Source organism: Pseudonaja textilis, chromosome 3, assembly GCF_049901715.1.
Source record: "Pseudonaja textilis isolate UNSWEBS1 chromosome 3, rPseTex1.2, whole genome shotgun sequence".
In the NCBI taxonomy this organism is placed as follows: Eukaryota; Metazoa; Chordata; class Lepidosauria; order Squamata; family Elapidae; genus Pseudonaja; species Pseudonaja textilis.
The window spans coordinates 74320718-74343699 of record NC_141992.1 but is presented as its reverse complement, the minus strand read 5'-3'; the positions used below and the strand labels follow the sequence as shown (position 1 = coordinate 74343699).

Below are 22982 nucleotides of genomic sequence, written 5' to 3'. Positions count from 1 at the left end.
TCACTAGTAAAAACAGTTGTAGGCTTGCAAAACAAGCCTTAACAGCTGGCAGCAACTAACCCTCATCTTAGTGTGGAAGTTGAGCAGAATTGGGATGTTAAAACAGCAACTGAGAAGACACTTTCATCTTGTGAAAGTAGCAATATAATAAGACCTTACAAGCTGCTCCAGAATGTGGTCAATATCTCTGCTCAGGGTCCACTAGTTACAAGTGAGAATCCAGGTATAATTCTAATTGGTAGTTGTGATTCAGAAAGTTCAACATGCTTATCTACAATACTGCCTTTCTCCAATTGTTGCTGCTCACCCTATAAGGTCTGACGGGGTCCCTTCATTTAAACAATGCTTCCTTGTGAGATGCCAGAAATGTGCCTTCTCTGTTGTCATTCTTAGAATATTATTTTCCAGAAGTCCACTTGGACTCATCCCTCTCAGCAGTAGAAAGGCATCAAGACTTAGCTTTTCACACAGGCCATGAACTGAAGTGTTTACTCATATTGATGAATGAGCAAGGATGACTGAAATTTTTCTTTATGTACTTCCTCATAGCATTATTTACTTTTGATACTGTTTGCTTTCCGATTATTTTAGCAGTGTTTCAAAGCAAACATTTCATTGAGTCTCTGATTGGCAGCTATATAAATCTAACAAGTATGTTGCAAAAAAAAAATTAGATACTCAAGGTTCAGCGAGTTCAGGGTTTCCCAACCTTGACAATTTTAAGTCCTGTGGATTTCAGCTCTCCAACCAACCATGCATGGATGCTGAAGCATACTGCACAGCAGCTTTTTTAAAAAGAGAAACAAAAAACACATATACATACATACATACATACACACACATATAGCATATGTATGTGTGGATGTATGCGTATATATGTATTTGCTTTTGAGAGCAGGCATCATAATTTCATTTTTTTTAATGTGTGCCAGTGTGTTCACAGAAAAAAGTGACAATAAAGGTTATTTTATCTTACTACTTTACGAATAATTTACACACAGTTAACTAGCTACTTGCTTGACAAATAAAATAAATAAATAAAAATAAAACTAATTCAGCCACCCTATTTAGATAATTATTATAAAGCGAACATAAGACCTAGTTCCAAAGTTATCAACAGAGATAACCATCTCCTGTGTCCTCAGCCTCCGAGACCCGCCAGAGGGAGAGACAGAGAGAGATCCACTTGGACAATAAACACTGAGATACTACCATCCTAACTCTAAACTTAGCACCGAGTGACAAATCGGGACGGAAATCCACATTCACGACCAAATAAGGGAGCCCGTCTCCCGTGAACGGCGCATGTGCGATATTAGGCGCGCCTCCTCCGCGTGGGCCTGCCAGTAGGGGTGAGGTGTCGCTCACCTCCATACACAGGAAGTGGAGCTCTTCCTGAGGGAATCCACCAGCGGCCAAGCCTTTCTCGCTTCGCGAAAGGGTCGCTTCTCCCTCGTGGCCTTTTTCTGCGCTCTGCTGTTTCCGCCATGGCGGACGCTGAGCCGACGGCGGCCGGTCGGTCGCTCACCGAAGACGAAATGGCGGAGGTGAAAAAGGAAGTAAGAGAGGCGAAGCGACGGTGGCGGGGGTGGTGGTGGTGATGTTTGCTCTGACGGCGGCGAGCGCGCGACTGGGGAGGGTGGGCGCGCGCGCGCTTGGCTCAAAGGGGGCCTGGAGTTCCTTGTTTGGGGGAAAGGGGGCGCTCCCTCCGTGATGATAGGGGGTCCTTCAAACGTCGAAGGCAGGGGTGGAAGCGCAGTGGTTGCCATGGCGTCGGCGCGTCAAGTTTCCTCGTGGCGGCGGATTGGCGGTTGGTCTTCCGAGTGGCGGCGGCGCGGGGAATTCCGCCAGGTGTGGCCTTTCCTGCCGCTGCGACGTCATTGCTGCTTTTGCGTGAGGCTCCCTGAAAGCCGCCTTCGTTCTGCTGACTGGAAAGCTTCAAGCATCGCCTGGTGGGATGCTGGCTTTGTCTCCATCTGCTGGCAGCAGAAGGACGAAATGTGTTACAATTTGGGGAGGGAGCCTTCTTTGTGATATTAATACAGGTGGTCCGCGATTTACAGCCGTTTTCACACTTATGACCATCACAGCATCCCCATGGTCATGTAATTTCCATTCAGATGCTTGGCAAGCGGTTGGCATGACGGTCACAGAATCCCCGGGCTCATGTGATCCCCTTTTGTGACTTTCTGACAAGCAAAGTCAATGGGGAAGCCAGATTCACTTAACAACCGGGTTACTAATTTAACAACTGCAGTGATTCACTTAATAAATGTGTCAAGAAAAGTCATAAAATGAGGCAAAACTCACTTAACAAATTTATCATTTAGCGCCATACATTTCTGGCACAATTGTCGTAAGGTGAAGACTATCTGTTTATTTATTAAAGCATGTTTCCCCGTCAGAGTTTTAAAATGGACAAATGAGTATTAAAAAATTAACAGCAAATTTAAAAAAGTCTCTGTTTATAGTAAATGTCAATAGGATTTAAGAGCAGGAGGCAAATCTGAATCTATTCAGATGTCTCTTGACTTTTTAATTTTATTTACTAGACTTGTTTGCTGCCTATCTTTTCTGAGTGATTTACAGCATTTATAACATAAATGCCTAACATAATAGCAACAAAATGAATTATTTCCTAAATTTATCCCCTTCCTCCTCAAGTGACAAAGAGTAGATGCCCAAAGCCCCCAGTTTGAATTCCCAGAAACTATAATTAAATGCATCAATTAACAACCCAAAGAGACCATTCAAAAGTTACTGAGTGGACTCTGTTTCCATCCCCCTGTACTCTTAGAACAGGGGATCCTAAACCTTTTGCCATTACAGCTCCTTTTAGTGTAATCTTAATGTACACTTGCCTCTCATAAAAATCCAAATCCACCAAAATGGGCAAAGAAAACAATGCAATGAAATTTTGTTTTTAATTATTTAAAAAAAGATATTGCCTCCTTTATCATTTTTGGAAAGGGGGATTTATGGTAACAATGTAGAACGAAGAGGTTCTTCCCACCTCTCCTGAATTCTGTCTCACCTCCCTGAGGTAGGTAAACATTACAGTTTGGGTAATCCTGCCCTAGAAGTTCCAGGTGGTGTTTATAGCACTTCCTCCTCAGATCTGCATATAACAATTGGGTCCTTCTGAGATAGTACATAAAAGATAACTAGTTCAAACTCATCCAGGGAACTTCAGTAGTGAAGGATATATTTGATTCTTGGTCTCCACTGTCTTTATTTCACATCTTAACTGCTACACCATATTAGATTTCCTTTCAATGTTTGATTCATTCTCCTTGTTCTTCCAGGCTCTTTTGTTTTCCTTAATGGATAAATGTCTCCAAATCTACTTTTCTGTTTTTTCCTGGAGTGTTTATAGGAATTCCCCTTGCTAATCTCTGACTGTTACACATGAATGAGTCAGTGGAAGTTGATTTTGCCTTTGTCCTATTTTTCTACCAAAAAGTATAGATCTACAATATATAGAATATTCACTTTTTGTTCAAGATCATAAGTCAATTTCTCTTGTGATCTTCTAGATTGTATTTATTGTTTTATATTGGAACTGTAGTCAGAGAATAATATATTACATTTTAAATAGACATTAGATAAGTACATTAAATAATACATTAAATAATATTTTGAACTCCATTGTAATTTCCCATACCTTTCAGCAGCCACCTTCATCACATTTGGGTTGAATCTTAATAGCCTCAACACCTGGCAGTAATCATTTTTGCTTGCCTCAGTGGCCACCTACATACCTTTGCCCACCTGGCAACAGCCATCCTTATTCCTGCCATCCTTACACCAAACCACTCTGCCCACTTACACCCCCTTGCACATTCCTCCACATAATAGCAGTCACCCCTACTGCATTCATGCCACACCTTGATAGCTACCAACTGCATGGTGGCCATTCCTCACTCACTTTCATCCAGCAGCAGCTACTTACCTACTTGCTGGCTTACTTGCCAGCCCCGGGACTTATGACTTCCCTTTACATTAAGAATTCCCATTGGCTTTCCTTGTGACTGATACAAAGAAGATCAAACAAAAATGGAGTATACTGGAATATTGTACAGTAGTGATGTCAACATTCAAGATTCCTTGGAATATTCTTTCTTACAAGAATCTCTAATATTAGAATTTTAAGTTAGAGCGCCATTCTAATATTACCAAGTCAGAAGACTACAAGAACTGATAGAATACTCATGGAAATATAGCAAACAATATTATTTGTAAACCACCCTGAGTTGTTTAGATAGTGAGATAGACAGCATAATGTGTATCATTTATTTTATTAATTAAAAAAAAAATCAGTAAAGGTTCTAACCAAGCTACACCAGCAAATTTTGAGAATGAAGGCAATTTAATTGAATAAAACAAGTTTTGACAGAGCTTGCAACTTATCACACAATATTCTTTATTTCAGATGCTAGCAAAATAATGTTTAGTTTGGCAAAGGAACTGGAAAAGTTGGATCCATTCAGAAATGTATCATGTTGAACTCTATAGCAAATGTTTGTATCATAAAATGTTTTATTGTTTATGTCATAAATGTTATATGTCATATATTTTTTGTAAAATTTGCCAAATTTCAGGTCCATGGGAGTTATCCCATGTTGTGGATGCATTCTGTAAGGCCATTTGAGCGACCTTAGTTCAAAAATTGTTGCCCTAGTTAAATGTTACTGAAATGAGAGTATAGCTAGTATAGTATATAGTAGTATAATTATAAAGCATGTTAGTCTTTACCAAAGATTGTGAACTTCCATTCCTTTTTAGTGTTAGTACTTTGTGATGCTTGATTGTTAGTTCAGTAATCCTTATATTAGTTCCAGGAAAAAAAATTATCTCATGAACAGAATTGAAATTTGAATCCAAGATATGACCGATTCATTCTTGATAAGATACAGTACAGCAAATTCTAACTAAACTTATTTGTCAGGGATTATTTATGATCCATTGCTCCTTCATAGTAATACAAAGAATAATTTATGCTTTGATAAAGTTCATCTTTTATTAACATGCTCTTATTTTTAATGCTAGGTTTTAGAACGATTACGCCGCTATCTGAGTGACAAAATAATTGCAGAAAGACACTTCGACTACCTACGTTCAAAGAAAATATTGAGTAGAGAGGATACTGAAGAAATATCTTGTCGAAGCTCAAGTAGGAAAAAGGCTGGGAAACTGCTGGATTATTTAGCAGAACATCCAAAAGGACTAGACACATTGATAGAATCTATCAAATGTGAAAAAACACAAAACTTCCTGTTAGAAAAAATAACTGATGCTGTCTTGAAAGCAAAAAATGAAAAACTTGAAAGTCTTAAAGGTATTGTTAAATATCTGAATATTATATTTTTTTAAAGGGCTTATAAAATATGTAGCTACATAGCCTATTCCTATGCATATTTACTTTTAAGTATGTTGCTCTGAATTTTGTAAGTTACAAACAAGGTAAATCAAAATAATTTGCCTTCCTTTGAATCAGTGAAGGAGCAGAAATTTAAAAATAATGATATGTATTCAATTATAAGAGCTACACAATAATTTTAAAAGCGCACTTTGATTGACAACCTAGCTTCATTCCCTTGAGGTCTTTATTTTGTGCTGAAATGGTGTGATGTATTATTATTATTATTAATGGTGTGATGTATTATATTATAGAATATTTCTGATTCTCAGGCATTGAGAATGTTGAAGTAGACTAGACAGTGATAAAGCACTTGTCACAAGTGGTTATGTTTATTGTATGACAGTAGCAAAATCAGAAGCCGCCTTTTGTTGCCTCTGTTGCATTTACTAGTCGTGTATCATGTGAGTTTAATTTGAATGGTGCAAAGGTTACTAACCTTCAGGGATTATATATATTTAGAAAATTGAGTAAGAATTTCTCAGTTCATATTTCTTTTGGGCACAAGATATTTAAATGGGGATAGCAGTTGGGCTTCTGTTATTCTTAGAGGAAAGTGATTGTCTGCATCTATTTGTGGGAGTTCTGGTCTGATTTTTACTTTGTTTCCCAGATAGACAACACAGCATTAAGAGAGTGCAATCCTATTAGCTTAGTTGGAAGCTTAAAGTGTTGTATATTACATTGTGGTTCATTCAAGGTTGCAAGTATCATTGCGTTAACTTTTAATTTTCTGGCAGTTTTGCCCAGAAATATCACAAGGAGCTATTTTCTCTCCAGTGTTGTCAGTTGGGGAAGTCCCCAGGAGATGTGGAGCACAGTGTGTCCACTTGGTTGATGGCATGAATACAGTTTTTCCCTCCAAAAGAAGCTGTAGAGACATTGAGATGTCTGTAACTGGATGAGTGTATTAAAATGGGAATTTTATGGATGCTTAATTCCAAGTCCCTGAAAATACAGTTTTCCTGATGTAGGTGGGATTGGTCTCTGTTCAGCAGAGAAAAAGTTTATAAAATAATTGTTCCTAAGATCCCAGGGATATAAAGCTCATTACTATCCAAGACTTAACATTTGGTTAATATGCCAACTACTGCTGTTCTTGGACAGAAACAGCTTCATTTTTTTTGTACCCCAGCACTGATAACTTTCTGTATTAATTATTGCAATGTGCTATAAATGGTGCTCCTCTTAAGCATCATCCAAAATTGTTGCTATATAACCCTATAGTTAAAAGGTCTGTATTGGTCACCAATTTTCCACATGAACAAGATTTCATATAACTTCGAGATGGCAAATAAATGTTTTATAAATACTTAGCGACCTGATTCACAGAGCTGTATAGGCAATTTGCATCATAACTAGGGTTTCCAGATATTTTCTTTCCAAATGATCTCATTTCTTCAAGAAATAACAATAGAGGTTGTTTCTTCAGCTGAACTTTATTTATTAATTTTATATGCCATCCATCTCATTGGCAAGAGAATCTGGGTGGGATAAAAATTCCATTTAAATCTGAAATTCCAAAAAAGCAATGAAGTTAAATAGATAAAAACGTGTCAAAGTGATGCAAGTTATAGCAATAGTTAAAATATCTTTTACAAGTATATAAGTAATCCAATTTTTTTTTACAGGAAAATGTTGTACCAACTGCATGGCTTCAGTATGTGAGCAAGCAAGCAATCTCTCTCGATCGCAGTCAAATGACTCTAATTTTTTTGAAAAACAAAGAGACAGAGAAAACACCTACCTTCATCCAGAAGAATATAGTACAGCTGCTTTTGTATCTGCTTCTTCTCTTTGTTCAATGAATTTACCTATTAAAGAGGTTGGAAACATGGAAAATTCAGTTTTCTCTACTCTTCCTGGACCTGGAGATCCTGGAGCACCTCCTATTCCAACAGAATTGCAGAGTGAGCAAGAGGAAATATCCACCACTTCCAGTGACAATCCCTTTCTACCTTTACGATCCCGCTCAATTCTTCCATAGTGGTGGTTTTTCTTGAACAACTTTGAAAAGATAAATATTGTGTTGGATGTTGCCTTATATACTTTTCTGCAAAAAAAAAAATGTTTCCTCTGTAAAATTTCTTATTGTACTTGGTTGTATTGCTTTTGAAAACTTAAAGTAGGCATTTTCCAAAAAATATTCATGTTTAAGTAATCATGAAGCTGCTTGTATTATGCAAATTATAATACAACCCTGTACATAAATATTCAGAAGTAAGCCCCACTGATTTCAAAGGGATTTATAAGTAAGTAAATAGCGGCCTTGCTATATTGAAAAACAATATGGGAATACCTAAAAAGATTTAATATTTCTACACTTTAGTAAATAGTTTACTATGTTCATTCAGTTCATAATGTCAGACAACTTCATTTTCTTCTTACATAGTGGCAGACAAAATAGTTGCAGAAATTATGTCACATAGATTCCTGATTACTAAAAGGTTTATCTAATTATGCAAATCAATCACAAGGACAATTATTTTGCATAGAGAAACTCCAGATTGATGTTTGGAGTTAATTTCCCTTACAGCTATTACTTTGGAATAAAGTTTTCAACTGAAAACAATTCAGTTGCACTGAGTACTCTTGGGGCCATGGTGGCTCACGTGATAAGACGCTGAGGTTACGCACTGCTGAGGCCGACAACTCGGCTTGATTCCCGTGAGTAAATAAACCGCAGAGGGACAAGGAAGGAGCCTCTCCTGATTGCCTACCGGCAATAAGGCGTCCCAAGGGTAAAGATAACACCGCCCGAAAAAATTCCTTTCTACAGAGGCAGCCTTGGTGATCCCTGGCTAACACGTGCCATAGGCTAAATAAATAATAAATAAAAACTGAACACTTAAGAAAATATTCTTAATGTTCAAAAAATATTTCATTCTGTTGAACAGAAGGATCAGGAAGTAATGAGAACCTCAGCAAAGAGGGACATACTTCTGAATTGCAGTATCATGACTATTTGAAGATTGATTGGTCTCATACAGGTGCTCCTTGTTTATTGCTTGTTCACTGACCTGCTAAATGAGTGGTACTTAATCCATAAAATTCTGGCTGTTTTGGCGCACATACGCACCCACAGTCACCTGAACGTAATCCAGGCAGCCTGCAATCATCACTGCATCCCACAGTCATGTGATCCCGATTTGCTACCTTCCTGCTTCTGACAAGCAAAATTGAGGAAGCTGGTAGTTGCAATAATTTGATGTCCTTGCTTAACATCTTGTACAGTCTTGTTTAACAGTGTAACTAGAGATTTCTGGAAATGCCAATAACTAAGCAGTATGGTCATGTGAAGTACTTTACGATTGCATCACTTGATGGAAAGTCCAAATATCGCTTTAAACAAGGACTATCTTTTATTCTGAATTATTGAATTATCCAAGTATTTTGGAAAACTATAGCAATTAAGAAATCTCTTTTGAATTGGGGAGTTTCTAAGATGTTAGGCATTAAATGTATTGAATTCTTTAAGAATTGGAGTGTAAAATATCTGTAGCATACTTACTTGACTCAGTTTGAGCTTAGTGGAGCTTCTAGTGGATATAGTTTAAGTTTGCACTTTTACAATCTTGAGAATATTTCTAAAATGAAACTTCTCAATTTTCTTGCTTATTTCTCAAGGTGAAACAATGTTTTGTTGGACACATAATTTGTACTATGCCATCTCAGGGAATATAAAATATTTCTTTTTTTTTTCTCATGGCTTGATGAGGTGCAACACTGTAAAGAAAATATTCAGTTTAAAGGATATTTATTTTCTAGGTAGCATAAAACATTTCTTTCTCTTTTGCCATTTTTGTTTCTGGGCCAATAACAAACAGTACTTTAGATTAAATTCAGATTTTACTAGCCAAAAGAAAAACAACTTCCATGGGCTTCTGGGACAGCAAAAGTTTTATTTAAAAAATGTTCTACAACATTTTGTATAAAACTGCAGCAAGTTATCTAAATTAAATAAGTAGTTTTGGGTTTGCACATTATTTAGAAAACTATCTTGCTGAGTTCTGTAGAACTTGTTCTCAGACATGCATAAGATTACAGCCCAGCTTTTTAAAACGACTGTGATCAGCCTTTTGGCTTGCCTGGGCTGCATTGAGCGAAGAGGAATTGTCTTAGAGCAGGGGTGTAAAACTCACGTTACGATGGCATCATGTGACATATCAGGACTTTCCCCCCCTTCACTAAACCAGGTATAGGCGTGACACATCTGGCCATGGGCCGGGAGTTTGACAGCCCTGTCTTAGAGCAAATTTAAAATATATACTTAACATATATAAATCACAATGTTAAAAGCTTATAATCTTTTGGGGTCACGTTACTAGCTGTCTAAGGCTGAAACCTATTCTATATGACTTCAGATCGGTGCTAAGTTGTGTTATACAGTGCACTGCCCATGTTTTAGGACACAACTGTGTCCACAATCAAATCTAATTGATTTTTAGGTCTATAATCTGACCATTTCTTTAACAGCTTTTAAACTCAAATGCTACCTCAACTCAAACTTCCATGATGTTTTACAGAGCATGAACCTTTTTGTTTGACTACTAATTGCAGATGTTGCCAGATTTATAAGAAAATACTGTATTTGCATACTTACGAACTGATTGTCACTATTACTGTCATATTTTCTTTAAAAAAAATTTCCTAGTGCCTTAGTATTGAAATTAGATCAGGGATTTTTCACTTTCTATGTATACTAAAACGTGTGTGAATTATTATAGGTACATAACGAAAAATAACATACTGCTCTATTAAATTAATGTCTTTGGAAATCATTATATTCTTAAATCATACTTTTTAAAAATGTATACTTTATATAAAGCAATGTTGAATTGAAAAAATATTTGGAAGTTTGTGGTTACTGTTCAGTGCTTTACAAATATTTACAAGTGGGCAATCTGAAGCATTTGTATAATAAACTTAATTGATTTTTAAAATAATAGTTTTCTCAGTGTATGTCATGTCCTAATCTTGGCTTCTCTTCATCAATAGTTATGTTCTTATACCATTAGGAAGCTATTTTTTTAAATAAGTATTTTATAAATATATTCAGAACAGGTCCTTTGCTGCAGGTCATTTTTGAATGTTTGGGATGAAAAATTGTTTTCCGAGGGCAGAATGGTTTTGCATGCAACCTAGATGCAGATGTACAGATGAAGCTTCTTTCACTTGCCGCTTGCACAGCCTGGTTTACAACAGGCCCTGGACTGGTACTGGTCTGCAGCCTGGAGATTGAAGACCTCTGATTTATAGTACACACCCTTATTCTAAACTATCTTAAAGATACTTTCTTGAAGAAAGTGTTTAAATTAACTAAGCATGTTCTATTCTTGAATCTGCTGAGGTGATAGTTGAATAGATCATCATTGCATATGCCACGATGCAACCAACAAAACAATAGCTCATATCCTGTTGCAGTGCCCACTATATCAGGACTGGCAGTCTACATTCCTGCGCTTATTCCTTGTCAGGTGCAGGGAACCATGTTTAACGTTAGTTTTTACTAGCAGATATTTTCCACGGAAAAGTCCACATACGCCACAAGTTTCTGCTCAATGGACTTAAACTCATTCCAATCTGGACTGACCAGCCGCGGTAGCACAGTGGTTAGAATATAGTATTTCAGGCTAATTTTGCTGAATGCCAGCAGTTTGGTTCCCATGGGCTCAAGATTGACTCAACCTTCCATCCAAGGTTGGTAAAATGAGGACCCAGATTGTTGGGGGCAATAGGCTGACTGTAACTGCTTAGAGAGGGCTGTAAAGCACTGTGAAGTAGCATATAAGTCTTAAATGCTATTGCTATCATTTAGGGGACTACACTGCTAATTTGGTGGTATCTAAGTCTTGTTGCTTGTCACTTTTTTTTAACTGTCGAGGTTTATATATATATGACTTATCCCACTTACTCTGTATGAAACAAAAGACCAGGCTCACTTTGGACACACTCGACAAAAACCTAGTGCTCTGGAGAATTTTATCACACTGGGAAAGATGGAAATAAAAAAACAATTGGCAGCAAAGTAGATGAATTAAATTACAGCAGCAATGCTGGAAAATCAGAAGAACCATGTTGGGGGCAATCCTAAAGAAAGTCAACCTACATGATTGCTAAGGAAAGTTTTGGGGAAAATGTTCAGCAGGATTTGTCTTGAACGTCATTGGCTACAACACTGTTACAGTATGAATTGTCAACTGCAGTCACTAAGAATTGGCACGGACTTGATGGCATTTAAGCAGGCAAACAAGCAACAAAATAAAAGTTTGTTCTAGGATTATATCTTTTCTGGTAATCTCTGGATTTTCTCTTATTGCTGCATCCACATAAAATAGCAAGTGATAATTGCTTGCTCGTTCAGGGTAGTGCAATAAATTCAGCACCACAGACTTATCCTAAATGTGTGGATATGCTTTCATTTCTTATTGGTTGCTATCCAATTTTATCTTCCATGACAGTGACCATGCCCTGCTGCTTCTGCATTTCTTTGTATTTGTTCATCGGCTTTACTAAGAGTGACTAAACCAATGTTTTATCCCAATTCTATAGGTAGTCTTTGAAAGACTGTTCTGTCTTCTAATCCGGTTATAGAGCTCGAACACTGTATATGTCTGAGCTCTCTGTATTTTTTCTTAACCATGCACGGCGGCTAAGTTTGAGCACTTCCTACTTTAATCACAACGCAACTACTGAGTAAACATACATGGTATGTATGGTATTGGTAAATATTGTAAAGGAATACGGGGACTTTTTCAGTTCTACTCAAGCGAATGACTGACTTACAGTACACAGCAAAAACTTTTCATTTCACTTTTTACAGATACGCGTAGAAAAATATAACTGACGGCATGCTTTTTAATTTGGGCTGTCATCTGTGCTGCAAAAATAGGGACAACCACAAGGAGTGATGGAGAATTCTAGATCAGTGTTTTCATTTAGTAGTCGTCCAGATTTCTGCAGCCTATATACGGCAGCGCTATTTCGATGCGTTACCAGTTTAGAATGGATAAACTCACCTTCGGAATTATGGAACCGAAGGTTCGGAAAGAAGATAGATTGTTCTTTATTATTTTTCTTTATAATTAAAACATAAATGGATTATTAAACTCAGAGTTTAATAAAACTAAGTCCGTACTAAACCCATGGCCAAGAAGAAGGGAATTATTCAGAGCGGAAGCACGAATCCTGCCGGGGAACCCCTGGCAGATAGTACAGGCTGAAAGGAACCGGAGAGGCTTTTCCCCCATACGCCACGAACTCGGAACTTTCGTCTCGCATGCGCCGGTTCCCGAGGACGGGTGTTTCAGTGGCACGAATCCCTGCCATGGCAGCAGCGGAGGGAAAGGACCCGCTCAGCTTCTTCGCGGCGTACGGCAGCGACAACAGCTCGAGCGGCGGCTCGGATGCTGAGGGCGAGGAAGGCTCCGGCCGGGAGGCCAAGGGCTCTTCGCAGCAGTCCCAGAACGGCACCCCGGAGGGGAAATCGCGCTTGCCTGGGCCGGACGAGCTCTTCCGCAGCGTGAATCGACCAGCTTTTCTTTATAATCCGCTGCATAAGGAGATCGATTGGGAAAGCCGGGTAGTGCGAGCTCCCGAAGAGGTCAGCAAAGATTCTTCCATTCTTCTGGGCGTATTTCTCCTGGCAGGAAAGGCTCCTGGCTAAGGAAACCCCAGGATTAGGCAGGCTTGACAAAGAGGGTCCCCCTTCTAAGTCAATGTAGCATAAACACAAAGGTTAACTCTGTTATTTATTTATTTATTTGTTTGTTTATTTATTTATTTGTCAGAAGCTTACAATACAACAGAAACAAGAATAAACATAAGTTTAAATACAAGAAATAGGAAATAATAATTGGGGACAATAGGACAGAGAAAGTAGACACAATTGTGCACTTATGCATGCCCCTTACAGGAATGTGGTGAGGTCAATAGAGGTTAGTTTGAGGGTAAAGGAGTGGGGGTTTGAGCAAGTGACAACAGAATCAGGTTCCAGACATTGACCACTCTGTTGCTGAAATCGTACTTCCTGCAATTGAGTTTGGAGTGGTTTACATTTAGTTTATATCTGTTGTGCGCTCTTGTGTTGTTGTGGTTAAAGCTGAAATATTCATTAGCTGGTAAGACATTGTAACATATGATTTTATGTACTATGCTTAAGTCCAATCTTAGTTGGCATAGTTCAAGGTTGTCTAAGCCTAGAATCTCAAGTCTGGTACTGAAGGGTATTCTGTTGCGAACAGAGGAATGTAATACTCTTCTGGTAAAATACTTCTGGACTCGCTCAATTGTATTTATGTCTGATATACAGTGCGGATTCTAGACAGCAGAGCTGAATTCAAGTATTGGTCTAGCAAAGGTTTTGAATGCCCTAGTTTGCAAATCAGTATTACCAGAGGAGAAGCTTCATAAAATTAAATTTACAACTCGTAAAGCCTTTTTGGCAATACTGTTGCAGTGAGCTTTGGCACTTAGGTCATTCGATATGAGAACACCAATGTCCTTGACAAAGAGGGGGTCATCAACAAGGTCATATCTGCCTAGCTTGTATTTGGTATATAGATTTTTTTTACCAATGTGTAGGACGGAGCTTTTGTTGGTAGAGATTTGGAGTTGCCAATTGTTAGACAATTCAGATACATAATCAAGGTCTTTTTGAAGGAAGGTAGCATTGACGGCGGTGTTGAATAGTTTTACATCATCAGCAAATAGGACCCAGTTGCTAATAAGGTGATCACAAAGGTTGTTTATATAGAGTGTAAAGAGTGTGAGTGCTAGAATGCTCCCTTGGGGGACACTGCTGATAACTGGTACAGAGTTTGATAGGGCGTTTCCTATTTTTACTATTTGTTGCCTGTTTGACAGGAAGGCAGTAATCCACTTGTGAAGGGATCAGGAAATGCTGTAAGAATTTAATTTTAATAGTAGTTCACATGTACCACTAAGTCAAATGCTTTGCAGAAGTCAATGTAAATTGCATCTATTGCTTTACCCTGGTCAAGAAGTGTAGTCCATATGTTTTTGCAATGTAGAGGTTGCAAATTGCAGGACAATTTTTTTCTCAAACCAAATTGTTTATTGGAGAGTAAGTTGTTTGACTCTAGGTGGAATGTAATGCATTGATTAATAATTGATTCCATAACTTTGCACGTGACACAACACAATGAGATTAGCCAGTAGTTTTCAACCAGGTAGGGGTCACCTTTTTTGAAAATAGGGTTGACCATTGCTAAAGACTATAGGTTTGGTAAGCAGCTGGTTCTGAATGATAACTCATATATTATGCCTAGGGGTTTTGCTATGGTAGTGGAAAGCTTTTTTAAGAACAATGCACATAACTCTGTAATATGGGATAGGTTTTCATGCATCTCAATTTCATGCATCAATGAAACACATAGTGGTTTTGTGCCTAAAGCAGGACTAGAACTCAAGATCTTCCCATCTGTAGTATGATGCCTTAACTATTACACCAACTGTCCCTCTCTTGAAGGGCGAGCCCACACTAAAACAAATGGTCCCTGTGGTACACATTTTTTAATATCTCGAAGTGCTAAGTGAATTGGAATGACTTCTCAATTCAATGTTGTTGTTACTTTGTGCAGGATATGGGGCATGAAACTTTGCAGTCTTATGGGATGTGAGGTGAACATTCTCTGTTTGCCAGATTATTTTATTTCATTTATTTTTAAATCATTTATATAGCCACCCATCACTCAACCAAAGGCGCAAACTCAATCACAGTCAACATCCCTCCTGAGACATGGCTCTTGATCATACATAGAGCCAAGTTCCTTCATCCCTTCTGTTGGTTAGAGATAGAAAAAGTCTCCAATATTCTAACATGTGGTATTTCCTAAAGTGGTCAATATCAACCCCTAAGGATTGTTGTTATTATTGTTATTATTCTCATTCATAGTAATATTAACTACAATAAAATTTACTATATTATTTTCATATACTGTAATATATGGGAGTTGGTGAACAGTTTGAAACTTCATGAAGGGATAAGTGAACTGAAGAGTTTCGTGATTCCTGGCCCAGGACATTGTAATTTTAAAAATTGCCATTTATCAACTTCTACATTGCATGTTTTCATTTTAATATTTAAAACTTTAAAAGGAGTTTTAATATTTTTATCTACTCCTTTTTAAAATAAAGTCTTATTTTGCTTATCTGTTTTGAGAGTGATTTACAACCTTGGGGAGAGGAAGATCTAAAACACTTACTTACCAACCTCCATGCAACATAATGAGGATAAGGCATTACAGACATTATTTCCACTTTTTTGTAACTTGACATTCTAAACGTTAGAAAATTAGCACATGATGGACTGTATTATTTATGCCATCTCCTTCTCAAACATTAAAGATACCCTCAGGAAAAAAGATGGTCAACATAGGACATAGCAAACCATAGTTCCAAAGAATGTGATAAGGCCAGATTTCTAGGAAAGAGAGCTTGGCACCATCAGCCTTCCATTCTAGTGACCTTAGTTAGCTGCTACGTGATAGAATTTAATAATGTTTTTTTACATTAATATTTCTTATTATTTTTCACTTTTTCTCACCATAATTTTCTTACAGTGAGTATTTTGTTTAAGCTATTTGTATATCTAAATAGAACTAGCATAAATGTTAAATGCTTATTACAACTTGGCTAGATTTTCAGATGTAAGAGTAATTTGTATCTGTTATTGTCATACCTTTGAAATATCATATTTCCTATTACTGGTCTTTTCATATTTCTTTCAACAGCCTCCTAAGGAATTCAAGGCATGGACCACAAATGCTGTGCCTCCCCCTGAGACTTACGCTATCAAAGAGAAAAAGCCTCCACCTCCTCCTGAACGTGATATGGCAATCAAATGGTCCAATATCTATGAAGATAATGGAGATGATGCTCCAAAGCATGTGAACAACGTACATTTCTTACCAGAAGAAGAACAAGAAAATGTTGAGTCAGGTAATAGTGTTGAGTTGTATTCAAAATAAATGATGTTGGCTGTTTTTATGTATTATTCCTTTAATAGGAAAAAATATTTCTCTGTTTGAAGATTGGCATCTCTTATATGAATTATGCAGAATAGTTTTGAATCCAGTTATAATGTTAGTAATATTAAACTTCATCCTACACTTGATGGCAGCTTCTAAAATGAAATGTAGAAAGTCCAAATCTTTCTTTGCACATTCTTATGCATATTTTGAGTAGCATGATTAATGCATTCAGTTTTATATACCTAGGTGAATTGCTGTATTCCTAGGGAATTTTTTTTTACTAACAACTAATAATATTTCTTGCTGGCCATAGAGTCATGCTTCTTAATGTCTAAGCCAGGGGTGTCCAACCTTGGCAACTTTAAGACTTGTGGACTTCAACTCCCAAAGCTGGCTGAGGAATTCTGGGAGTTGAAGTCCACAAGTCTTAAAGTTGCCAAGGTTGGACACCCCTGGTCTAAGCATAGCCTTATCTACCTGTGTCTAAAGATGATGAAAGATTTGAAATTGAACTTGCTTTTAATAAACAGGAACAGTATTTAAAGATTAAATTAAACAATAAGTTCTTAGAGAAGGGAAAAATTCAAAACTCGTGCCACCTTGGTGCTGAAATAGTCTTTCCCAGTCTCAGTCCCTGGCTGTGGTTAAAGTCTAACACAGTGTTTCTCCAACTTGGCAACATTAAGATATGTAGACTTCAACCCCATAGTTAAAAGTTGTCAAGTTTGAGAAATATTGGGCTAACACACCTGAAAAACACCAGATTGTAAGCCAGGTTATAGGAGGCTTAGTTCGAATGTATACAAGAGCGATCTGTTTAGCTTCTTTTCAAGCATTACCATTGATGGAAAGCCCTTAGTCATTGAATTCATAGTTGGACTGTTGTTATGGCTAAGGAAGTTTCCCTAATCTCCATTCCTGTAACTTCTTAATCATAAAAGCTATTTGATGATGAAGAGGCTAAGAAGGATTGGACCTGATTAATATTTGGATGATTATTACAAAATTCCCAGGCCTGTGGTCTAGATTTGGTCATGGGGTGGGGGTGGGGGGGAATCCAGGAAATGGCAACAGCTTTGAACTGCCTTTGTATTGATGCCAATAAGACTGCATGGATGCCAGACAATGTAGTCATCAAAAGCTGATACTATTGATAATATTTTCCACGTGTGGCTTTTGAAAACTTTGGCTTACATCACTATCTCTTCTTTGAAGATGCTGAAAAAGATGAACCCAGCTCAGTTAAGAAACGCAAATTAAACCCTGACGAGCAGTCAAAGAAGAAAAAGCAATGATGAATTGGACAAAGACTGATGAGTTTATCAATCAAAGTTGTAAAAGTTCTGATTTGATTGATGTTTGATGTAAATGTCAAGTCTATTAATGCAAATGTTTCTAGTGGAAACCTTTTAATTGCAACACAACTCTTTAAACATGTTGTGGTAAGTACAGTATTTTTGTTCATAAAGACTTTGGAAGTTTGTCATATTCTCTTCCAGTTTAAGACGGATTCTCATGACACTATAAACTGTAACATACAAGGTATAAATTTGTTGCATTTGAAGTTTAATACTTGGAGCAATAAGCAAACATAAAAACTACCATGTTTCTTAGAAAATAAGACAGGCCTTATTTTCTTTAGACCCCTGAAAAAACGGCCAGGCCATCTTTTCGAGGGATGTCTTAATCTCCCCACCGCCCATGCGCTTCGCCTAGCCACCGGGCCGCTTCTATCACAGCTGAAAGGAATGCCCTGCATGCCTTGCCTCTCCACCAGGCTGCTTCTTTTGTGGCCGCCTACTAAAAGGAATGCCCTACGCGCACCCTTGACTCTCCACTGGGCCATTTCTGTAGGGCCTCAAGCTTAGCACAGACTGAGGGAAGAATGGCAGGCAAGAAAATTCTCCCTCTCCATTTTCCTCCTGTTCTCCAAAAAGCCTCCATTCCAAAACATCAGCGTTCGGAATGGAGGCTTTTTGGCAAACAGCAGGAAAATGGGGAGGGGAATTTTCCTGCCTGTCATCCATTCCTCAAGCTCCCTCTCTCCCCCCACTTTCCTGCCTTTCACAAAAAGGGCCCCACTCCAAGCCTTCAGCGTATCCTAGGACCCTGCAAGGCTTGTTGTAGCGTTGCACATGCAAGCAGTGGCATTGCTGCGAGGTTCATCACATCGGCACAGCCTCATCAAGCATGACTCTGCAAAGATTGCTGCGCCATTGCGCATGCGAGCGCTGGCATCGCTGCGAGTTTGGATACACTGGTGCTGCTGCTCACAGCAGGATGCCAGCTGCACCAGTGTGATGAAGCTCACAGAGGTGCTGCCATTTAATGAGTGCAATGTCACAACAAGCCTTTCAGGGTCCTGCTCCAAGAGGAATGGATAACAGGCAGGAAAATTTCCCTCCCCATTTTCCTACCTTTCGTGAAAACAGCTCCACTCCGAGTCTCCCAGGATTGCAATGCTGAAGGCTCTATTCCAAACCTTCCGCGGTACAATCCTGGGATACGCTGAAGGTTTGGAATGCCTCTGCTTCAGCACAGAATAACATTTGTCCCTCTCTGCATCTGAACAGTTTCCCCCCCCCATGCCCGCGCCACCACTTGTGCCGGCCATGCCCATCCCCCGGGCTTATTTTCAGGATAAGGGTAATATTAGGCCCACCCCAACAAAACTTAGGATTGGCTTATTATTGAGGTGGGTCGTGTTTTCTGAGAAACATGGTACTTACACATGAGCAGTGATGATATATGAAATGTAAATGTAATAATTGTTTACTGGACTACTATTGTGATAGATTTTTTTCTTAAAAAATATGCTATTGGGGGGGGGAAGGAGAGTTTTTAACTGCATTGTGGTGAAAATGAATTGTTTTTCAATGTTTTTAAATAGTTTTAAAATAAAACTGCATGTCTCAAAGGTACATTTATTACAAATTTCACTGATTGAAATTGTAACTGAAAACTATTTCTCTGTAGTACCGGTATTAGACAAATGTGTTTACTGTATATAAGTTGAATTAGTCATAACTTGGAGGTTAAATTCAGAACTATTTTCCTTCATAGTTTGCAAGGGAGTTCAGCACAAGCAGCTGACCCTAGAAATAGTCTTTTAACAGTCATACAAATAAAAGTGTGGTTTTAGGGAGATAAATATCTCACAATATTAAGTGAACAGGATTTATGTTAGATTTTCATTAAAACCCATTTGCCTTTTCCCTTGAGACCTGTCTTGGCCTGCAATCATGGATCAAATCTTTGATGTTTACACAGAATTTCTGCCTGTGAACCCATTTGTTTTATATAGTGTTCCTTTGGTTTTATATTACAAATTGACTTGCTGTTGTCCAATAATTATCCCAAGATTGCTTAGGTAATTAGTAAAAGTGATTGTTTATAGCCTAGGAACTTCAAGGCTACTTCCCATAGTATGAATTAATTCCGTGGAATTAACTCATACAATGGGGTACTCAAGGCTTTCTATTGATTTTTGTTTCAGTTCATATTTAGATTATTTGCTCTGCAGAATATCTCCAAGCTCTGATTTAGAAGTTGCTGTTTTTCTTGTTATATTTCCAACTTTATTTTTAGTATGTCAGTCTTAAAAACTTGTTTTTCTGTTTAAACCATGTTAAGAACAGATTGCGCAATTAATGATATTCATGGGCACAGCTCAAGTAATTAGAAATAAACATTTTTACATTTCTCCTCTTTTTATATGCCCGCATATAAAATAAACTTTGCTCCCACTTTGGTAGTATATGAAATAGAACTTCTTTCAGTTCTGTATGAAATAGAAATACAATTATATATAGAAGGAGGATTAAGATGCTTCAATTGTTAATTGACAAAGAAAAATACAGGGATATATAGCATTACCAGGAATTATTTCTTCCATACTTTTGATGTGTGTTTTTATATATATTGTACCTCTATATTTTCTGAAGTGAATTGTTTTTAAACAGGTAAAAATTATACTGTATCTTCATGTGAGATGTTATCTTGTTTGTTCATTTATTTAATAAACTGCATCAATTTCAATTATTATAGATGATGTACAAGAGTAATGGCAACGTTCAGTTTCAGAGTTAATGTTAATACAAGTGCTTTCAGATACTTTAATAGACTTTTTAAAGGGATGTTTGATATTTTCAGAAAATAATGTAACTGCAAAAGAATGGCCAAGATCTGGGAAATAATACCACATTTCAAAAGTAACTGAATTTAACTAAAATTGGAAATATTTTTTAGATTATAACTCTATAATAGTTTGTACAGGGGTTGAAGAGAAATTACTGTAATTGTAATTCAAGTATTGAGAACCTCTGGAACTGCAAGTTGCAAGGAATTCACGGGGTGAGTTTCCTTCAATTTGTAATGAAAGGGTATTTTATTTTATTTTATTTTGAATTAACAGCAAAAGGGCAATCAAAGTGTTGGTTTTAGAAAGTTATAAATGGACTAGGAGTTAATACCTAGTTAAATATCTTAATAGCTTTAAAAAATGATCCAGATTTCTGACAGACAATTGGGTATTTTCTGAGATACAATTTAAAAATAAGGTGAAGTAAATTATATTTTAATAATAACCAGATATTTCTGTGTTGGACTGTGATACAAAAATTAGTTAGGAGATTTTTCTTAAATTAATTTTAAAAACTGTTTCAGAGACTGTTTCACTTAGCTATTAACTTCATTCAGTTTTTTTGATGATTTAGGGAAACTATTTCAGTATTTATTATAGCTGAGCCTATAGATAAGGTTGTAATTGCTGGGAACAAAAGAAAGCTTTAAACACATCCGTGGTATGTATATTCTTTCTGGCATTGATTTAAACAAAAGTTGGGGATGGAGTATCTTGTTTACCCTTTTAAAAACACTGCAGGAACTGTTCTAAATGCAACATAGTAACAATTCCCTTTTTCCTATTGGAAGCACATCCTCCTGCCCAATTTCTTCTCCCTGTTAAACAAGAGTAAATAGAAATGCTAATATGTCTGTAAAAGTAGTGCTCATTCATGTAGCATATGCCTTTGCTAAAAAGAAGCCAGATGAAAGCATTCCAACTTTGGGAACCTGGCTTGTATAAAAAAGCAAACTGCTTGCATTTGGCCCATTTGGAAGCGACAGATGTTCTGCTTGGGCAGTCTGTGTTCTCAGAGAACAATAAATGTAGTAAATAACCTGGATTGTTGTGTTCTTTCGGGCATCAATGAGAATCTACCCACCAAAATGGACTGTTGACTCCCTCCACTAGCAAAATGTTCTGGAAAACATTGTTGAGCTAGGAATTGGTTAATAGTCCACATTTTTTGTATGGAAAAGATTTCTTGTTCAGTACTCTGCATTTCTATGTAAAACTGAGAAAGTTTTGTATCTTTTAACGTCTGGGGGTTAGATGTCCGGCTGAACCAGATGAGCCTATCAACTACATAACCTAGCAGAAAATGCATGTTTTAAATTCCTCTTTCCTGTTCAGCGGCAACATACTTGCACTTGGCTTCTGAACCTACAGTGATTTTGACTACTGTGACAGATTGGATTTACAACAGATGAAATGCAGAACAATAAATGAATAAGCAATTAAAGATGATAAATTAATAAATATATTACATATTATGGCCCAAACTGTTAGAAGCACATTAGAAGGAAATTTATTCCACTAGAGGGTGCTGGTTGCTGCATTAATACTTTCCCATTCAGTTAAAAAGTCTTAATAATGCAAATTACTACTGTTGCTGTACAGTCTTCCAAGAACCATGTTATCTTAAATGCAAATAAAATCCAGAAATTTGCTTAATAGTCTTTGCTAAGTTTTTTTTATTTGTTCTAGTCACTTTTTAAATTTTATTTGTTCTAGTCTTTTATGTATTTCAAATAGCCATGTTTGCATTTCTTAACTCAAAAAAGTATCTATAGATAATGATTTAACTTTCAGGTTTCAATCATTTGAAGATTGAAAGGGAAAGGTGTTTGGGATTCAAGCCTCTTGCAGCCTTAGTTCTTTATTTGCACTTTGCTTTCAGCATGGAGTACAAGTTTCATTTATGTATAAAACATGTTTTATATTCCCAAACAGAAAAAAAAACTTCAAAGCAGTCTACAATATTGAAAGCATAAAATAAATGTATGAATTAATGAAGCATATTTTTTTGTGTCAGTACATTACACACACACACACACACACACACATTTGTATAGTATAGGTTTACATTAAAAACCAATCAAAACGTTCAGATCTTTAATGTCCAGTCTGGTCTGGAAGTTTATTGTGAAAATCGGGGGATTTCTTTCTTTCATATCCCACCACCGAAGAGGAAATATCTATCCATTGAAAAAAATCAAGCATATCCATATAGGTGTGAACAGTCCATCAAATAATTTAGTTACAATTTAAAAGGCAAGTACCAAGCACAAACATAAAACCATACTCATAAAAGTATTCATAAATGACAACCAAGAATGATCTATAATTCACCATTTTTCTTCCACAGAGCAACAAACCTTTGAGTTTGTAGTTATGTGAAGAAATATACTGTCTACCTTGGTCAAATCTGCAGCAGACTTTGAAT

At 37.2% G+C, this 22982-nt stretch overlaps 2 protein-coding genes across 3 annotated transcripts; both read left to right on the top strand.

Moving 5' to 3' along the window:
* The first annotated feature begins 1295 nt into the window (after positions 1-1295).
* On the top strand, positions 1296-10362 carry BCL10 (BCL10 immune signaling adaptor). The gene is made up of 3 exons (XM_026700260.2): positions 1296-1559; positions 5050-5338; positions 7051-10362. Exons 1-3 carry the CDS (start codon positions 1488-1490, stop codon positions 7404-7406), a joined length of 717 nt encoding a protein of 238 aa, XP_026556045.1. The 5' UTR covers positions 1296-1487; the 3' UTR covers positions 7407-10362.
* A 2088-nt stretch (positions 10363-12450) lies between these two features.
* C3H1orf52 (chromosome 3 C1orf52 homolog) lies at positions 12451-21595 on the top strand. 2 transcript variants are annotated; one of them, XR_015742903.1, is made up of 4 exons: positions 12451-13022; positions 16174-16381; positions 17629-19416; positions 19513-21595. XR_015742903.1 is itself a non-coding variant. In XM_026700259.2 (3 exons), the coding sequence occupies exons 1-3, from the start codon at positions 12699-12701 to the stop codon at positions 17706-17708; spliced, it is 612 nt and encodes a 203-aa protein (XP_026556044.2). In that variant the 5' UTR covers positions 12451-12698; the 3' UTR covers positions 17709-21595. The 2 variants fall into 2 exon arrangements, 1 of the variants encoding a protein (XP_026556044.2); XM_026700259.2 differs by having other exon boundaries at positions 17629-21595.
* The last annotated feature ends 1387 nt before the right edge of the window (positions 21596-22982 follow it).